The sequence below is a fragment of the Typopeltis vanoorti genome, chromosome 4, assembly GCF_054136105.1.
Source record: "Typopeltis vanoorti isolate ZY-2024b chromosome 4, IOZ_Tvanoo_1.0, whole genome shotgun sequence".
Classification (NCBI taxonomy): Eukaryota; Metazoa; Arthropoda; class Arachnida; order Uropygi; family Thelyphonidae; genus Typopeltis; species Typopeltis vanoorti.
In genome coordinates this window covers 76,051,350-76,072,383 of record NC_143552.1, presented here as the reverse complement: position 1 = coordinate 76,072,383, position 21,034 = coordinate 76,051,350, and the positions used below count along the sequence as shown (strand labels likewise).

Genomic DNA, 21,034 nt, shown 5'->3' with positions numbered 1-21,034 from the left:
GCAATTGGAAAATTAAGGGAGCTGCACTATGAATTGGTGGAACATCCACCCTATTCCCCAGATTTGGCTGTCTCTGACTTCTATCTCTTCCCAAAACTAAAACTCTTCCTCGCTGCTCACCGTTTTTCTTTGAATCAAGAAGTGATTGCAGCTGTAGAGGAGTATTTTGCAGATCTTACTGAGAACCACTACAAGGATGGGATAATGGTGCTGAAGCATCACTTGAATAAATGTATTAGTCTTAAGGGAGATATGTTGAAAAATAAAAATAATTTTTAAATTATAAATTTGTTTTTTTATTGTTAGGCTGAGAACTTTTCAGACCGCCCCCATACATTGTAATATCAAGCAAAAACTTAGTTGTACAATTTTTTCGAAATCCAGCATAACTGATCATTCCAGTGTCCAGTTTTGTGGTTTTACCAGTATACGTGTCAAATACCTAAAAAGTTTGAAAAATCAGTCATTACATTGTTCTGTTATTTGTAGCTTTACTGATTATTTCAGCATCACATCCCTGTATAACATTGAAGAAAAAAAAAATCTGATGCCCTTTGTTTGTAGTTGTACTGATTAGCTGAACAGTGTGCAGACTGGCATTAGTAATTTGATATGCAGGCTTCTGTGAAATGAGAACATAATACAATTGTGCTTTTGGTGTTCTTACCAAATAAAACCAAAATTCTTTCGAAATAGTTTATTAATTACTCAAGTAGTTTTGTGAAATTCATATCTTTCACATTATCAGGAGAAATAAGTGAATAAACTAAAAAATAAAATAAAAATCGGAATACAAATCGGTAACATTACTGTGAAATATCTGAAAACAGAAATAACAGTGGAAAAACACGTATGTGCTATGAAGGTATTTACTGGTTCATGGGCTTCTGCAAACTACTGGCAACTGTGTGCCTGTGTTTAATGAGAGAAGACTAGACCTGATGTAAAATCATCCCTTGTTTCTTGTTGCACTGTTGAGAGTCAGCTGAACTCCATGAACTTCAAATAGATTACAGATTCTTGAGAAGAATCTGTAATCTATTTGAAGAATTAAGTTTGCTGTCAAAAGCACTTAATGCTTAGTTTCAGTTGTATGTACTGCCATTTGTATTTATGTATTTGATTTGATTTGTATTTTTTTAGTTCAAATCCTATCGTGAGTGTGGATTTTTTCCAACATGTTTGGGTGGAAGAGGAATTTCTTCACTCTATGTGAGACCACCACCTTCTTATTGTTAACGTGATACAGCTTGCAATCACTCCACGTTTGGTCTCTAGCTTTCTGGAGTATTTGACCCTTAGCTCACCCATGGTAGTGATGTATGATGGGGGTTCTGGAACATTCTGATAAATACAGAGAACAAAAATTAATTAATTTTATTTCTTCTTATATAGCCTAAAAGAAAAGATATTTTCTGAAAAAACATTTTTTATATGAAAAAACAGTTTTGTTCTAGGTGTTTATCAGAACCTTCCAGACCCCTCATATGTTATACAACCTTTCATGGGTAGGATTCACTATGCATTATACGCACATTTTTATTTGCTAGCTTATGCTAGGATAAAATATGGATGAAAATAAAAAAATAATTTTTGTCGGGTGTAAAAAATTTGCTACAAATATCTGAAAATATCTACGTTAAAAAGAGAGTTACATGCTATTTTTACTCATTTTACTATTGAATATGCTTACTATCAAGTTAATCTCATATTGGCAGATTGCAAATAGGTCTTGTTACTCACATATGAAACCTCAATAAAGGTCAGAACCACTCTAGGAAGTAACTGTTTTCATAATGTTTGGCAGGAGTGACTGTTAATAGTAGACAATGATTTGGATACCTGCCATTAATTTGTAGAATTAATCAGTTAATTACCACAGTTATAGACAAACTGACAAATTCCTATTCATGATAAAAGTTTAAAGGAGTGAAACAGCACTAGGTTATGATTAAAAATAGTATTTAATTAATGCTTCTAATATTTCATCTCATTTGCAGAGACCTCATCAGGCAGTACAAAATGAGACTTGTAACACACACACACACAAAGGCAGCACAAAACTAACAGAAACACATGGATGAAAGACTAGAGTCTTAAGTGATATGCCTTCTGTGGACACGTCAGTGGCCTAAGATGTAAACTGGGATCTCCAAGTATTAGTGTTTCCCATATTTTCAGAAGTTTTATGAAACCAAATTTATTTAAATTAGGCTAATTTTTTGAGCAGCAGCAGATTCTAAAAACAGTCTTTCTGTTCTAAATTTACTATGATGGAGCATGATGGTCTTTTTCCAGTTTTGAGACCTCTCTTGTAACAGAACTCAATCATATACACTGCACTTTTCTATCTAATGGCTACAGTTCCCACAATATCAAAAAAATAATCACTCCTTCCCCATTTTTTATATGAAATATGGGGGTGATAGCAAAATATCCAGAATCAGTCTTAAAGAAATACAATCTTTGCACCACTTTCAAGCCACACTTAAAACTAGCTACCCTTATCTGCTCCACTAAAGACAAACTCCCTGCCCTCTCAGTTCCAGGTGTATATAGAGTTCCTTGTTCCTGCAAGTTGGCCTACTATAGACAGACAAGAAGATTCAGCTACCATCCAAATAGAAGAACATAAAAAATGCATTTGTAGTCATGACTATGATCAATCTGGTCTTGCAGACCATGCTTTGGATACAGCTCACAGAATCAATTGGAAAAAGATCATCATGCTCCATCATAGTAAATTTAAAACAAAAAGACTGTTTTTAGAATCTGCTGCTGTTGCTGCTCTTAAAAATCAGCCTAATTTAAATAAATATGGTTGCTTATTAGTGTTTCCCAAAATATGGGAAACACTAATACCCCAAGATTCCAGTTTACATCCTAGGCTGCCAACAGGTGTCTATAGAGGGCATCCTGATGTAGTTAGGACTCTAGTCTTTCGTCCACGTATTTCAATTAGTTTGGTGCTGCCTTTGTGTGTTTGTTGCAAGTCTCACTTTGTACTCTCTGTTGATGTCTCAGAAACAGAGATGAAATATTGGAAGCATTAAATATAATTTTTAATCATTTCCTAGTGCTGTTTCACCCCATTAAACTTTTTTCATGAGTTTTTCCTAGCACTTAATCCTTAACACACTCAAAGAAATCCCTGTGTGCCTTTCCAGAATTAACTGGAAAGGCACACCTCTACTGCACAGTCACCTATCTCTATCAGAAGACTGTGCAGTAGAGAGACTCAGAAAAGGGTTCCAAGAAATGTGGGGTTAGTTGGTTGACTCTCAAATGATGGTGTGCTTGTTAAATCAGGTTGGTGGACTCAGTGGGATGATGAACCGTAGGTATAGATGCTAAAGATGGTAAGTTACAAAAATATCCCAATTAGAAATAGATTGTGGCTGTAAAGTGCAGAGCAGTGCATGTACACAGAGGTAATGCAGTGAAGATTATTCATTGTGTAGAATTTATGGAGATAAAAAACACTTGTTAAAGCAATTACTTTACTTATAATTAAGAAAATAACACTCAACATTTTGACCTCTATATCAAGATCATCAGGAAAACATACATGTGAACAAGACAAAGGCAACATGACAGTACACAAAAGTAAAGATAAACTGACTGTTTTGTTAATCATTGTTTGTACTAGCCTGACATCTGATGGGAAAATTAATTAAATAATAAATAATTAAATTTAAAAAATCATACATGATAAATATAATAATATATGATGATTAAAAAAATTGATGTGGTTACACTGTAATCAGTGTAATAACCACATCAAATGCATCTCTACTTGCTATTATGTTCTGAATTCTATATAGGTTGCAGATAGGTTTTCCAGATTCTTCAAATTACTAATCCATCTTTCTTGTTGAGATTAGGATGATGAATCAGCATCTCACAAACTTCCTTGAATTTTCTTTCAAACCAGGTTTTGGTGCAATGTAGGGATTTGGTGTGCCTTTCCAGGCATGTCACAGAATTAACTGGAAAGGCACACCTTACATTCCCTACATTGGAATTTAGTGTTCCATTTGTGTTCATCTTTTCTTGTTGGAATGGTGTACCCTGTTTCCCCTATGTAAGGTAAGTTGCAGGTGCACTAGATTTTGTAAACTCTCGGGTGAGCAAGGTAAGGAAGAGGATCTTTGGATGAGCTGAATATACTTTTTAGTTTTGTAGGAAGTTTGCCTTAATATTGTATTTATGTGGTGTTCTATTTTTTTCTGATATTCCTCTTATGTATGGTATGGCTATAGCATTTTTGCAATCTTTGTTACCTTTTATGGCATTATTGTGAAGGAGCTTATGAACTGTTTTTTTGGTGTAGCCATTTTTCATAAACATTTGGATAATAATTTCATATTCCTTCTTTAGGGCCATCTCATCAGAGGAAATTATTAGGGCTCTATGTATGAATGTACTGATGACCCCTAGTTTTTGTGTTGAATGGTGGGAAATCTTTGTGTATTTATTGACCTGTGTGCATGTGTAGATTTGTGGTAGACTGTGAAGGACCATAATTGTAAGTAAAGTAATTGGTTTACACTTGCATTTTTGTCTCCATAAATTCTACACAGTGAATGCTGACCACCGTGTAAGCATGAAAAAAAGAGTAGTGAAAGTTAGATTAAAGTAGGTTAAGAAGTGATCTGAAATTACATGCTTGATTAGATAAAGATGCACTTCCAGTAGCAATAGACATGACTAATAGCTGCAAGAGTAGGCATGGAAGCTATATGTGTGTGTGTGTGTGTGTGTGTGTGTGTGTGTGTGTGTGTGTGTGTGTGTGTGTGTGTGTGTGTGTGTGTGTGTGTGTGTGTAGCTCATAAAAAACTAGCATAATCTAAGAGTGTTTGCATTTGTGTCTCCATAAATTGTACATGATGAATGCTGACCACTGTGTAAGCATGAAAGAGTAGTGAAAGTTAGATTTAACTTTCACTACTCTTTCCTGTAAGTTAGATTAAACTAGGTTAAGAAGTGATAGTTCAACTAGCAATAGCCATGGCTAATAGCTGCAAGAGTAGGTATCGACACTGTATATATGTGTGTGTATGTGGAACTTATAAGCTACTAGCATAATCTAAGATAGGAAAGAATTGACTGAATTGTCCCCAGGTCATATTCTAGCAGTCAAGGACTAAATGTCTTTAGGTCCTTATCTGTGGAATTATAATGGAATATCTCTAGGTCAGAATTCTATCTAGCTACTGGAATGATACCTTTATGCCATAACAATACATTTATGTCTCACACATTGAAAGGTAGCACTAGCTGAATTTGCTTTAGTACTGTTATCATTATCAACACTTATGGAGACACACTACCATGTTAGAGAACTTACTTTAATCATATCAAAATAAAATTTGACATTTCAACCTTTATATGAAGGTCATTTTCAAGAACACACACACACACACACAGAATCACAAGCTACATTAGTGCATACCACAGTGGGCTGAGAATAACTGTTTTGGTCAACCACTGACCATAGCCTGATCTCTGTTAAAAATTAATAAACTAAAATGAAAATGAAATTGAAAAAAAAATTAATTGAAACCTATAATTACATTGTTATAAACTTCATCGGCAGTTTCTAGTTTCTTGTATTCGCATTAATTTAAATGTCTGTTTATTGTCTGAAGGCTTACTGTATGGTTATCCAATTTAATCTTTTTTCTATCTGCCATATGGGTTATTCTTGCTTGAAAAAAGGCCAGTTTTCTTCTTTTCCCAGATACTGTGTGGTTTGTAGGTGAGCTATCCAAATCCTTGGGAGTTTTAGGCCATCATTTTTGCTGAGATTTGGTTGGTTGATAAGCATTTCACTGGCCTCCTTAAATAGAAGAATTTAGTAATGTTATGGTTCAGTTGCTCTGGCAATAAAGCCACTAGAACAGAGGCATTAAGCAGCTATTGAGATTATACAGCCACCGTTTCCTACACTGCACTGCACCATTCACTTACGATCTGCATGTACCAAGTTATTTGCAGGCGACCTAAGTACTTGTCTGGGAGTTGTGCTTAGAAGAGCAGCCACCATATTAAAATCAGCCAGCATATCAGCCATCTATTAAAACTTCCTCTAAAGATATGTACCAGTATTGAAGATCATCTACTCATTATGCAAGGCTGGCCATGTTGGCAAAGTGGATAGTTTCTCCACTTTTCAACAAACAGGATATGGATTTGAAACTGATGTGGCATAAATATTTCTAGTCTTTAAATAGTAGATAGTTTTGGTTGCCTAGCATCGGACCATCCTTGCTTATTGTAAGCCTAAAGTAGCTTGAAAAAGTGTTATCTTTGGTCTTTAGAATAGAAAAACCTTAGGTTCCAGTAGCTTGTCATGATATGCTAACTTGACTTCATAGAAACTTTATTAATGCTCCAATAAGGTGGTTAATCCTGTATTCAAAACCAGAGTTTTCCAACTAAAGGGCATCATGTGTTTTAACATTGCTTACTTGAAGGTTGCTGTAACTTGGAAAAAAAAATATAGATGAAAATATGAATATAATTTCTTGTCTGGTATTAGTCATCCTATTAAAACTGACATTACCTTTCTTTGTATTTATAAATAAAGTTAGTTTATTTGTTAGAGGAATTTGTTTAATAGTTGATCATTCTCAGTATAAATGAACATTTTATCGGAATTATTATTTCTGAATATTTAGGAAATATAGTAATTTAAAACAAAAATATAACGGAAATTGTTATGATTTATGTGTTTATAGTATGATGAACAGCTGACACAACTAGAACAAGCAATTAGAGCAGCCCAAGAAGCTGCACTTGAGGCTGCAGAAACTGATTCCATAATGACAAGTAATTCTGTTCCTCAAGATGAAGGGTTTCTTGGAGAGGGTGATATTACTAAAGAAGAAATAGGTGAAGAGGAAGAAATTGATATTGAAAGGATTAAACGTATACAAAAGGTAAATTCAAAAAATAAATCTGTATTTATTATTATTTTTGTTCTTTATATATGATTAAAATGTATGTTACTTTTTTTTTTTTAATGATAATTCCACACCAGAATTTTGTTCAATGTACAGTTCCATATATGTACAGAAATGAGAAGAAATAAGAAATCTGTTAACATTATATTTATACAATATTATATTTTGGAATTACAAAAACGAAGCAGCGCCTACTGATTGGACCAAATCAGTCGTAACTCCTATATACAAAAAAGGAGATAAAACAGAATGCTATAATTACAGAGGCATTAGCCTCCTCAGTATTCCAAGTAAGGTTTTTATGAAAGTACTCTAAAAACAAATTAAGCCATATATAGAACTGGCACTAGGAGAAGAATAAGCCAGTTTCAGACCAGGGTGAAGCACAATTGATCAACTATTCACCTTAAGACAGCTAATAGAAAATACACTAGAGTACAACCAAAGTTGTACTCTAGTGTCTATGACGAAAGTCTATGATGGAATCATAGACCTTCGTCAGGCATTTGATTCAATCCGTAGAAAAGAACTATGGAAAACTATGGAAGAATTTGGAATTCCCAACAAAACTATAAGAATAATAAAGAATCTGTATGAGAAATCTGAAAGTACAGTACGAATGGAGGACACCTTAAGCAACTGGTTCCACAGAGAGAGCGGAGTAAGACATGGATGCAATCTATCACCAGACCTGTTCAGTCTTACACTGGAAGAAGCAACCAATGAGGCCTTAAACAATGAAGACTCTGGAATCAAAATATATGGGGAAAGTGTGACAAATTTAAAATTTGCAGGTGACATTGCATTACTTGCAAGCACAGAAGAAAATGATAACTAATAATTAAGGAATTGACAGCATAGACTAGAAATATAAATTAAATAAACTTTAATATATACTTCCCGATATTTCGGCAAACGTCACGTTGCCATCTTCTTGGGAACTTAATACAAAGAGCTTAATACTTAATCACAAAAGCAAAACCTCCAAAAACCAACATATCCATTAGTGAATACAGTTACTACAAGAATTGAAGAAAAACAAAGAAATAGTTATCACCAAAGCGGATAAGGGGAACGCCACTGTGGTACTCAATCTTAATGACTACACAGGTAAGCTTAAGGCATTACTATTAGATCGAGCCACTTACCTCCCTATTGAATACAATCCCACCAACTCTCAAATTAGAAAACTCCATAGGCTCCTTAAGAAGGTCACTTCTTGGCCTGTGGAGATTACCAACAGACTAAAACCATATAACTCTAGACCCCCCCGCATATATGGGCTCCCAGAAATACATAAAGAAAATGTGCCATTACATCCCATAGTGGATGGCATTGATTCCCCCACTTACAAACTAGCTAAGCATTTAGCCAAAGCGCTCTCACACTATACTGGCAACACGCCATCACACACAAAAAAACTCAGCCCACTTCAAAGCCAGTATAGAAAACCTTACACTCCAACATAATGACATAATGGTCAGTTTTGACGGCTCCTCCTTATTCACGAATGTCCCCCCTCAAAGAAACCTTAGAGCTAATCCAAGCTAAATTTCCTCCCGATATCTCAGCCCTATTTCAGTTTACAATGAACTCAGGCTATTTCGTTTGGCAAGAAAAATTCTACAAACAGATAGAGGGGACAGCCATGGGTTCACCACTTTCCTCACCCTTGGGCAAATTCTTTATGGAGACTTTTGAAGAGAAAGATACTTAAACTCAGCCCCCACAAAAACCTACCATATGGCTTCGCTACGTTGATGATGTGTTCGCTATTTGGCCACATGGCCCGGATTCACTCCTCTCCTTCCTAACACACTTAAACAACCAACACCCTAGAATCAAGTTCACCCTGAAAAAAGAGAAAAACAATAACCTCCCCTTCCTAGACAAACTAGTCACCCGCCAACCTGATGGAACCTTGGTTTTCTCAGTTTATAGAAAATCCACCCATACAGGCAGATACATTCACTAACAATCCCATCACCCCCCCCCCCTCACTACAATATGGAGTTATTAAGACACTATTCAACAGGGCAAAAATAATCTGTTCAAATGATCAAGACCTAACAACCGAACTAAATCACATCCCTGACACTTTCTCAGCCAATGCCCCCCCCCAAAAAAAAAGAATCCAAAAAAAAACTTAAACCTGTTATCCACAACCCACCCACCCCCTTCACAAAAAAGATTACTCTAAATTCCATCACCATTCCCTACATCCGAGGCACCTCAGAAAAAATCAACAAAATTTTAAAAAAACATGACTTGACCACTTGTTACAGACCATATAGAAAATTGGCATCCCTTATCCGCTCCACTAAAGACCAACCACTTCCCCTAGACCTACCTGGTGTATACCAGGTCCCTTGCAGCTATAAATTATCCTACTTTGGCCAAACAGGCAGGACAGCAAATATCAGAATCTCAGAATATAAGGATTACGTCCGATTTCACCAGTACAGCCACTCTGGGCTTGCAGACCACGCTCTGGATACTCGCCACAGAATAAGATGGAAGAAAGCTACAGTAATATACCGCAGCAAGTTCAAATATGAAAGACTATTCATGGAATCAGCCTCAGCCCTTAGGAACATGCCAAACCTCAACAAATTTGGATGCATGAGACTGTCCCAAATTTGGGAAACATTTATCAGAAGAACTTCAGCCCAAAGGCCAAGAACTACCAATATAGCCTGCCAGGGGGCACCATCAGGACTTTAGGAAAACGGTAGCTTCCTAGCTTCAGTTCTCATTTGCTGTTATGTAGTACTTGCATGCACTTGTCTTTGTATTAAGTTAGCAAGAAGATGGCAAAGTGACATTTGCCCAAATATCGGAAAGTATATATTAAAGTTTATTTAATTTATATTTCTAGTCTATGCTGTCAATTCCTTAATTATTAGTTATCATGCCAGCGTATAAGCCACTCTACAAGAACAGAAGAAAATCTACAGCGAATTCCTGATAAAATAAAGGAGGAGTGTATAAAATCTGGATTAAACATAAATATAGACAAAACAAAAATTATGCAAATAGGAAAAAGAAGCACCACTCTGAAAATTGAAATTGATAGTAAGGATCTAGAGCAGGTAGAAAACTTCACCTACCTTGGAGGAGTTATTGAGTACAATGGTGAAATTATAAAAAATATAAACAGACGAATCAGTCAATCATCCCAAACTTTTGGACGACTTAATAAAATATGGAAGTCAAGAGACATCAAACAAGTAACAAAAGTAAGAATCTATGAAACAATGTTCCTCCCAATACTCCTCTACTTTGTAAATGCTGGAATCTCAAAAAGGCTAAAGAGAAAAAATGATTAGTTACTGAAATGGGTTGGCAAGAAGATTACTTGGAGTATCTCTGCTGGATCGACTAAGAAACGAAGACATAAGGAAATGACTAAAACAAGAAATAACAATAATTGACAAAATCCAAGAAAGAAGACTGCGATGGCTTGGCCATGTGACCAGAATGGGAACAGAAAGACTACCATCTAAAGCCCTGAATACAACGATGGAAGGTAAAAGATCCAAAGGACAGCTCAGAATTAGATGGATAGACAAAATAAAAGAGAACCTGAAAACCAAATCACAACAAGCGACACCAAACTGGACAGAATTGTTCGGACTCTCCCGGGAATCAGAAGTGGAAAGAGTTCATTTGCCCTCATCATCATCCACATAGATGATGGAAGAGAGAAGAAGAAGAAGATATTTGGAAGGCTGCAAACTGTATCCTATAAAATATGTGAGAAGGAATGCTGTTTCAGAGGACAGCAGGGGAGAGAGAATGAATGAATGAAAAGGAAGAAAACTTTTTATTCTCTGAGTTTGGAGTTGAGCTGTTAAGGGTAATGACTATCTATTGCACTTATCTTAACAAATTTTAAAAAAGAGTGAAAGAATCATCATCATCAATTTCCTAATATGTACCCCAAGGAATGTTCAGGTTACTATGACAGTACTACATAGTTTCGGTGGTATTGCTAACATATTGGTTCTGGAACCAATATGTTAGCAACATATTGTCCAACAGATAAAAATATCTGTTGGAAATGTATGTAGCAGACCTATTTGTGAGTAAGAGAGTTTTGATGAGTGAGAGAGAAAGAGAAGGAGTTCATTAATCAACCCTGTTGTACTCTTTCACTCTCCTGTATTGAGTCAAGATTTTTAAGAAGACCCCCCCCCCCCCCAAATGGAATGGTATTTGGACCAATTTGTATTGAGTTAATGGTTGTTCAGAATAAAGTATTCCAGGGGAGGAAAAAACCTAATTTCTTGAATGCTGAGGACAGGAATACTTCTGATATATTTATGTCTAGAAAGAGTAGAAGTTAGCATTTATGTCAAGAAGAAAAATCTTGTCCAAGAAATTAGTTATTGTCAAAACTCAACTTGAAAGAAAAGGGTACTTTTTTTTTATTGCAGAACTGATTTTTCTAAGATTAAATTTAGCAAGTTTATCAACCCACTGAAAAATGGCTTGGAGAGTAGATTTAGTGGTGTGGATATTCAAGAAGTTTTGTTGATTTATAGTGCAAAGAGTCTCAAATGAGAAAGAAATGTGATGTACTTTGTAGTCAGCATTAGAAAGTCAGTGATATATAAAAAAGAAAAGAAAAGATGAATGAATGCAGCTCTGTGGTGAACTGCCATTAATTGCAAAGTTTGAAGATAAAATTCAGTCTACTATCACAAATAATGCATGATTGGAGAAAAAAGTAGGCAGCCTGAGTTTAAAAGTTAAGTGACAGTGAGCTTTTGTGTCTAACACAATCAATTAGTTTAGAGCAGTGTTTCTCAAAGTGGAGTACGTGAAAGGTCTTCGTGGGGGGGGGGGGGGTATGTGGCAATTTTTGGCTATGCATCGTTAACGCGTGGAATCATTATTAAGAAAAAAATAGAATTATTTTAAATGTATATATTTCTTAATAAATTATATATTATGTGTGAATTCTCCTACTCAAATTTCGAGTTACTATCTCCACAACACTCATGTCCTGGCGATAGTAACTCCTCCATGCAGTAAACAACAGGCCCTCCCCAACTGCATCACTATGCTAAAGACAACAAGTAGTTTTATTCTGTCACTGAATAAGGTACAGAGACTTTTGTAGTCTATGTAATATATTTCTCAACAAATAGTGCAATTAGAGAAACTGAGATAAAAATGGCACTAACAAATGAATCACATCTCCCCTCCAACAGAAACTGCTGTATAGACTCAAGCAAAACCATATGTTGCTGGTGCAACATGTGGTTTTGCTTGACACCACCACCATTGTGAACGTGTTAAAACTAAGAAATATATAGTGAATGTGTTTCAGATATTATGGAATTCGGTTGAAGAGAATGAGCATTTTAATTCAACTGTTGGCTTGCCTTTGTCTCTTTGGTTTGCGCAATCTTTAGTTAATACTGCACCAATCATATGTGCTTCTTCATAGCTGCTCTATCTCTACTTGCTTACCATTACTATCTGTTTTGCACTCTGCTTTTACTTCTCATTTGTACAGGATTGTTTATTATGTATCTCAAGTCTTGTAAATTACTGGTAATTTTTGTTTGAAATAATGGTTAAGAAGATGAAACTATTTGGGTAGATGACTTTTGACGATGCACACATGGAAACTATTCTTGATGCCAAAAATAGCAATAGCGAATAGGAGCTTCTTGGTAAGTCACACTATTTTCAGTTTTTTTCTGAAAACTTTAGTTTCCGAAAATCCCCACATATATCTCGCACCACGATTTTTTAGCTTTAATTTTGGGGAAAAAAAAAGTGCAAGTTATATTCGAGTAAATATGGTAAATTTTTTTTAGCTTTCAAATTCTTAAGTATGGATCATTGGTTAAAGACCGGATTTATAAAACGCACAAAAGATAGCAATATAGCATATACAAGTAGCTGTAAGCAACAAGAAAATATTGATATTATATCTGGATCAAATGAAATTGATAAGGGTATGTCGTCTGACATCTCTAGAGAACCAACTAGGAAGAAGAAGAAAAATCTTCGTAAGTATGATATGTATGAATTATTTGAAATGTGGATTTTCATGGACGGGAAATGAAGAGGAACCTATTCCAAATTTTGTTCTATTAAAAATAAATCATATTTGTTTGTTTACATGAACATATAAATTCAAATAAAATAGACATTTACAATGAAATATACTTTATTTATTATTATTATTTTGATAAGGGGGTACTTGGTAATAATGAAAATTTAAGAAGGGGTATGCGAATATCTGAAGTTTGAAAAACACATAGTTAGAGATATCAAGAACAACCACTTGTGTTGCTCTTAACTTTTCTATGGTGTGTATCCAAGGGTGTGTGCATAAGCATGATTTCTGTTGATTGACACTTAGCTGTTTATGAGATGAGTTTTAAGACAGCATAGAAGTCCACTACTTTAGAAAAGATTGATGTGAGAGCAATCGGACTATAAATTATCGATAAATATTTTTTCATTCTTAGGCTCCCTCCAGTGATTTTACTGAATAGTGCTAACATGAATGGACAAGGCTATATCATGGAGCGTATGCTTGACAATTTCTCCTCTCTTAATAATGGATGCAGTACCTTCTTCCATATGTCTGTTCATTCATATTTGAATGAACAGACATACGGAATAGATTCTGCTTCCCTGCCATTCTTCTTCTCTTGTTCATGTGGGATATCAAAGAGATTTTATATGGAAACAATCATTTTCTTATTGCAGTATATCCTCGCAGGAACCATGTTTTCCTATATGAATGTTAATGTGGAAAATTGAGCAGATTGACTGGAATACTTTTTCCATCTTGCAAAATTTAATGCTAAAGTAGGTCTATCAAACACCTGTCAGTGAAGCAGTGATATATGTCACAGATATTGTTCAGGAAGCAACAACTGCAATTCCGAAAACATCACCTGAATTTCCACTCTATCCAAAAACCATGGTGGAACCCAGAGTGCCAAGCAACTAAAAAAAGTTCAAGAGCATGGATCATATTTTGCAGATCTCATATCTTTTAAATGTGCTTGCTCCAAAGCATGCTATATTAGATATCAGAGTCAAAAACAGTCATGAATCAAGTTTACATCATTTGTCAGTTATGCAACCAGTGCAAACGTTGGGTGGTATAAGATCTGGAAATCTGGATCTTTATTTTTATATTTAAAAATTAATTTATTTTTATATTCACTTTTTTATAAACTTTCTTTTATTTTATTTTAATATTATTATTTTTTTTTTTCCCGCTAGAGGTCAGGCTAGATAAAAGATTAATAAGCAGCTTAGATTCATTTTACTTTTGTAAAGTGGAGTAGCACGTAGCTTATTCCTTGTACATGTGTATTTTTCTGATGACAACCTCAATACAGAGATCAAAACGTCAAATGTTACTCTCCTAATATTAAGTAAAGTAATTATTTTAACACTGTGTGTTGTGTTTCCCTAAATTCTTAACTATGAATGTCGTTCTTCTATAATCATTTCTCCTCCTACTGGCCACATAAAAGAATTACTTAGGATTTTCTTTGATCCCATGACCAATTTTTTCTCATATTCCAGTTTTGCCTACTTTACCATCTTTACCATACTAGTCACTCTCCTGGCTTGAGTCTTATATTCTTCACGCATCTGCTCTCCACTCCTCTATCTTTTCTATAACCTGCAGTTCCCATTTGATATTGTTCATCATCTGCTTTACACCACTTTGTGTTCTCTTCTTCACTTGAGATATACAACTTCCTTTGGCTGCTAATAAATATTCCTTCACAAGTTCTCAAGTACTGATGATATCCCACCCTTCCAATTCCTCCATCCATGGAACTGCCCTAAGCTGATATCTAAGACTATTATAATCACCTGCCTTATAATTCCATATACATTCCTTTCTGTTTGATACGCCTGCATGTCTGTTCATCTACCAAGTCAAAAACCACATGGTCACTCTATCCAACTGGGGCAGCGATGCCATCTTAGTTATAGTCAGATCTTTTGATACTATGACCAAATCTAAAACTCTTGAACCTCGTGTTCCTTCTACCACATGTTGTCTAAGACATTTGTCCCTCAAGAATTCCAGAAATTCCATTCCCTTCCTGCATGCAGTTTCCTCTTCCTAATTTATATTGATAAAGGTAAAATCTCCCATAACAATGATACTTTTTTGCACTTGCCAAGCTCAGTTGTCTGAATATTATCTGCTCTTCACCTTCTGTGCTCCCTGGGTTATAGCAACACCCTACTAAATATCCTGTCCTGTCTATCTCTACCATTACCCTCCAAATCTTGTACTCTGAGAGTACATAAGTCATCACTTATCATAAGCAGTACTCCACCACCATGTTTGCCCTTTCTATCTTGTTGTAAAATTCTGTATCCTGCTGCTACTATTCCTGTCAGTATATCATCTTCCATCAACCATGTATCAGAGATCCCAATAATCTTTGGACAGGCTGATGCTAACAGCACCAGCAAATTGTCTCCTTAATTACAAATCCCCTGACATTAATATGAAGAATCATCAGTACATTGACACTATGTCTATACTTATCGTTGTATCCTCCTGACTTCACTGGATGTAGGATTCCACAATGTATTCCTCCTCCTCCTCTCCCAAGCAAATATTTCCACAAGAGGCCACCCCTGCTACCATCCACCTGCATTGACACATTGATTGTTCAGAGAACAACATCTCTATCTCCAGATGCTTATGCCCTTCCCCATTCAAATGCAATCCGCCTCTTGCATACAGTTCCTTTCTGTCCTGAAATCCCCACCAAGCTTCCACATAATCCAAGCCTCTCTTTCGACACATTGTTGCTATTATACTATTCATTATTGATACTCTTCTCTACAATTTTGCATTATCATACCTGGGCAACACACTCACTATCTTCCCTCTCTTCCATACAACCTCAAGCATGAACCTCAAATCTCTTGCCACCCAATTCACACTGCCTCTCTAGTCAATTATGCCCACCATCACAATTATCTCATCCACCCTTTCACCTTGCTTAATTGTCATAATGATACTATCTATTGTTCCTCCAGGTAAACACACTCTAAAAAGTTTACTGGAGAAACTGGTAGGCTCTAATGTAGTTTTGTTTTTCGTAAATGGTCAGTAATTAATAAATAAGTTTGTATTTAAACACACCTCTGGCATTCTATCTTGTACACCATAGATCACTGGTTCTGTGTTCTAGCACTGTCTCAACTTTCTCTCATTTCCTCTCTTTTACTGGTTCTTCTATTCTCTCCCCTTCTATCATTCCCATTATTCTGATTTGCTTTGCATTCATTATGTCCAGTCACCTAATATCTTCTTTCAGCACACATCTCTCTCTCTTTCTCTGCAGGCTATCTACTCTTGCTTGGCATTCATCCTCACAGTTAACACTATCTTCAAAAACTTCACAATGCTTCATAAACCAGTACACTCCCAACTTTTATTTTTCATTCACATTCTGCTCATTTTTTTAACCCTCGAATGCTCTACTTTTTTTTTTCTTAGTCAGTATTCACCTGTTTCTGACATAAAACTGCCAATGTTCCTTATGCTAATTTGTAAATCAAATAGTTCTTCTCATTTTCTACATTTTCCACAGAAATGCACTTCCTGCTCTCTCACCTGCTACATACTACAGGATTTTGTGCACCATGTGCCACAAAATCCTGTAGTATGTCATGTAAAATGTAGTCCTTAAATAGCAGTGGACTTGGTGATAAGCCATTGGCAAACTGAGCTGCAGCTGCCACCATTATTTAAACACAGCACAAAGAATACTATACTGACATATTACATTTAAGTACAAATTCTCCAACTGCAAACTACCCAACAGACTATATGTTGTACTTAGCTTATATTCTCACATAATTTAAAGTAAAAACTAATAAATAATAACAAAAAAGTTATATTTTTTTGTTGTTGTTGCTACCTCATAACACATCAGACTATATCCTTGCCCCCCCCCCCCCTGGCATCCGAAAAACATATCCTTTGGTAAAATTAACAGAGACAAACGTTATTCAAAATATTAACCAATCTAAATATACCACACCAGCTCTTACAGTCTATTCAAGAAATATACACAGAAATGAAAGAGCAGTCAAATTAAAACAAATATCAGAATGGAAAGACATATCAAGAGGAGTACAACAAGGATGTACCCAATCACCTCTACTTTTTAATATATATATATATATATATATATATAAAAAAGGTTTAATGACTATTACCGAGAGAAAAGATGACAAGATATATTTAAAATAGTCATTAAACCTTTTTTAGGTTTAATGACTTTTACCGAGAGAAAAGATGACAAGATATATTTAAAATAGTCATTAAACCTTTTTTATAATATTCCAACCGAGTAAAAATGAATTTTGAAAAAAAAAAAAAAAAAATATATATATATATAAAATTATAACAGTCTAGAAACAGCATAACCCATTTGGTATAAAAATAAATCCACAAATAAAGATAGACACACTATTATTTACAGATGATCAAATTATATTAGCTACATCAGAATATTATTATGATTTTATTGATCTACAGAGATCAGTAAAATCATTAAATGCGATTTCAGAACAGTATAATATGAGAATATCAGAAGTAAAGACAAAATGGATGGTTTTCAAAGAAGAAAATCCAACGAGAAGTAAAAAAAAAATGTGATAGATAATAAAATATTCATTGTCATCATCAATTTCCTAATATGTATCCCCAAGAGGGGTTCAGGTTACTATGACAGCACTATATGATTAAATTTATAGTGTCTAGCTGTCTTTTCTAATATAATAAAATATTAGAACAAGTAAATACTTTCAAATACCTGTGATGTGTGCCATCATATGAAGATGAAAAAGATATACACATTAAGATATCAAATTTGTTAACATAAATGTCATTATAAATAATACGAAGGTAGTGAGAAAAGTTCTCAGCCTAACAATGAAAAAACGAATTTATATTTTTCAACATAATCTCCCTTAAGACTAATACATTTATTCCAGCAATGATCCAGTTCCATTATCCCATCCCTGTAGTGGTTCTCAGTAACATCTGCAAAATATCTCTCTACAGCTACAATCATCTCTTGATTCGAAGAAAAACGCTGACCAGCGAGGAAGAGTTTTAATTTTGGGAAGAGATAGAAGTTAGATGGAGCCAAATCTGGGGAATAGGGTGGATGTTCCAACAATTCATAGTGCAGATCCCTTAAATTTTCCATTGCCAAAACACCTTTGTGGGCAGGTGCGTTGTCCTGATCAAAGATGATTTTTTTCATCTGCAAACTGGGGTCTTTTCTCACAAATTTTTTTGTCTAGTTTGGTTAAAAGATCGGAAAAATATTCCCCGGTTATTGTTTTACCCTTTTCAGAAAATTAATAAACAAAATGCCTTTAGCATCCCAAAACACCGATGCCATGACCTTTCCTGTTGATGGAACCGACTTTGTCTTCTTTGGCGCTGAACACTGGCTTCAGTCCATTCTTTTGACTGCTGTTTGGACTCTGGTGTGTAATGGTGAATCCAAGTCTCATCCATAGTAATAAAATCAGTTTTATTCTTGTTAAAATATTCCAATCACTGTTCAGAGATTTTTATGCGAGTGTGTTTTTGATCTGCTATGTGCAAGCGTGGCATCCACCTTGCACAAAGCTTTTTCATTTGCAATTCTTCATGTAAAATATATCCTACACATTCTGTTGAAATGCCTCTAGTCTCAGCAATTTCATGCACTTTGACTCACCAATCATCCAATACCATATTGTGCACTTTATCAATAATTTCTGGTGGTGTTACACTTTTTGGACATCCTTCACGTAAATCATCTTAAAAGCTGGTATGGCTACGTTTAAACTTGGCAGCCCATTTCTTAATTGTCGAAAACTAAGGAGAAGAGTGCCTATAAACTTTTATGAACTTTGAACGAATTTCTTTTGGCATTAAACCTTCTTTTATAAAGAATTTTATAACCGCACGATACTCAATTTTATCCATTTCAAGGGATACAGACACTTTTGCTTTAGACAGCTGCATAACAAAAAAAAAAAAAAAAAAAAAAAAAAAAACTATTTGATAGAATGACTTGCAATTTCACATGAATGCTTATGACAGATGCACCGACTTAGAAAAAAAAATCTTGCCGATAGTGTTGCCATCTATAGTCGAGGCTGAGAACCTTTCAGACCACCCTCGTATATTTAAGCCTTCCCTGGTACAAAAGCACACAGAATCAGACTATATAATGTGCCTAAAGTAACTTTATTCAATGGAAATGAAACATGAACTATAAAAAAGAATGAAAAAACATATACAAACAGCAGAAATAAAATTTCTCAGAAAACCAGTTGGTTATACCAATTGGTCCCTAAAACAAATTAAGAAATTTTACAATCCCTGAATATAAAACCATTTAACTACTATATAAATAAATATAAACAAAACTTGGTTAGAATCTAAATTGAATGAGCAATAGCAGACTGCTTAAAATACTATACAGATATAAAATAAATGGAAAACGAAAAATTGGAAGATCAAGGAAGTGACAGCATGAGACCCAAACAGCCGCTTGGCCTAAAAATATGATAGGAAGAGAAGAACGTTGTTCTAATCCCTTTCTGCAAAGAAGCATTATATATAGAAAAGGAAGAAAATATTTATCGTAATCTAAATAGATAAACTGAAAAGGATTTAGAATGCCATAATATTATATTGCATGACACTTCCATATGGCCTGCTTTTGCATTTCCTTGATATTTTTAAAAAGTTTTGCTGACTTACAGTACTGCTTCAGTACTTCAGCCTCTTTTGTTCTTTTCAAAGGACAATAATGCTTTACAGTAGTTCACATCAAAAGTTTTCAATGCGTCTACTATTTAAAAAAAAAAAATGAACCATATGAAAGTATGAAATATATGAGGAGAAACCTTCTCTTTCTCTCTCTGCCTTATTTGCTTCCACACCTTTAAACAAACTTACATAGAAGAATACGAGGGTTGTTTGAAAAGTTTCGTAAATTTTGAATAGACGGTGACACAATTCGTTCATTCATACTAGTGTTAGCACATATCGTCTTTTCGTGACCCCTGGCAAAATTTTTGCCACATGCAATACGTAGTTCTCATTTGGCAAACATTTAAAATGACAGTGCTTGCATTTTTCATAAACATGGAGAAAAACAAGTTTCGTTCAGTGATAAAACACTTTTGTTTGAAGAAGTGGATTGCCATGCGTAGATCAAAGCCGAGTTAGATGCAGTTCATGGGGGACTCTGCACCAGCATTAAAGACTATTTATTTTTAGATAAATGAGTTTAAGCATGGTTGTAAGTCCATCGAAGGTGAAGTGTGCTCTGGATGCCTGACTGAGGTCACTACAAAGGAAATGATTGACAAAATCCATCATATCATTATGGAAGATCGCTGCGTGAAAGTGTGTGAGATTGCTGAGATTGTAGGCATCTCAACTGAATGGGTGTATAATATCCTGCATGAAAAATTGTGCATGATGGATGCCATGATTGTTGACTGTCGATCAAAAATGCATGCGAAAAGACATTTCAGTTCAGTGTTTGGTGATGTTTAATGGCAATTCGCAGGATTTTTTGTGTCGATTCATGACTGTAGACGAAACTTGGATATGTTACTACACACCTGAGTCCAGGCAGCAATCAAAACAGTGGACAATGCCAGGTGAAAGAGCATTGAAAAAAGCAAAGACTGTTTTTTTGTCAGCTGAGAAGGTGATAGCCACTGTTTTTTGGGATTTCCAAGGAATTATCATGATAGCCTATTTGGAAAAGGGCAAGACAGGTAATGATGCAGGAGTCTATTATGCATCATTGTTGTCCCGTTTAAAAGACGAACTGAAGAAAAAACGGCCAAGATTGGAAATCACAAAAAAAATGCTCTTTCATCAAAAAATGCACTGTACCACACATCGGCTGTTGCAATGGAAAAATTGCAAGAATTGAGATTTGAATTGGTTCCACATCCACCATGTTCTCCAGACTTGGTTCCATGTGACTTCTTGTTCCCAAACTTAA

General features: G+C 35.1%; 1 protein-coding gene across 1 annotated transcript in view; it reads left to right on the top strand.

Moving 5' to 3' along the window:
* Positions 1 to 21,034, top strand: part of LOC150107422 (transcription initiation factor TFIID subunit 1-like) — a 960,372-nt gene that overhangs the window by 924,468 nt on the left and 14,870 nt on the right. The window contains exon 38 of the mRNA XM_090391850.1: positions 6,744 to 6,944. Within this exon, the coding sequence (XP_090247976.1) occupies positions 6,744 to 6,944 (201 nt within the window). The remainder of the gene's footprint in view (positions 1 to 6,743; positions 6,945 to 21,034) is intronic.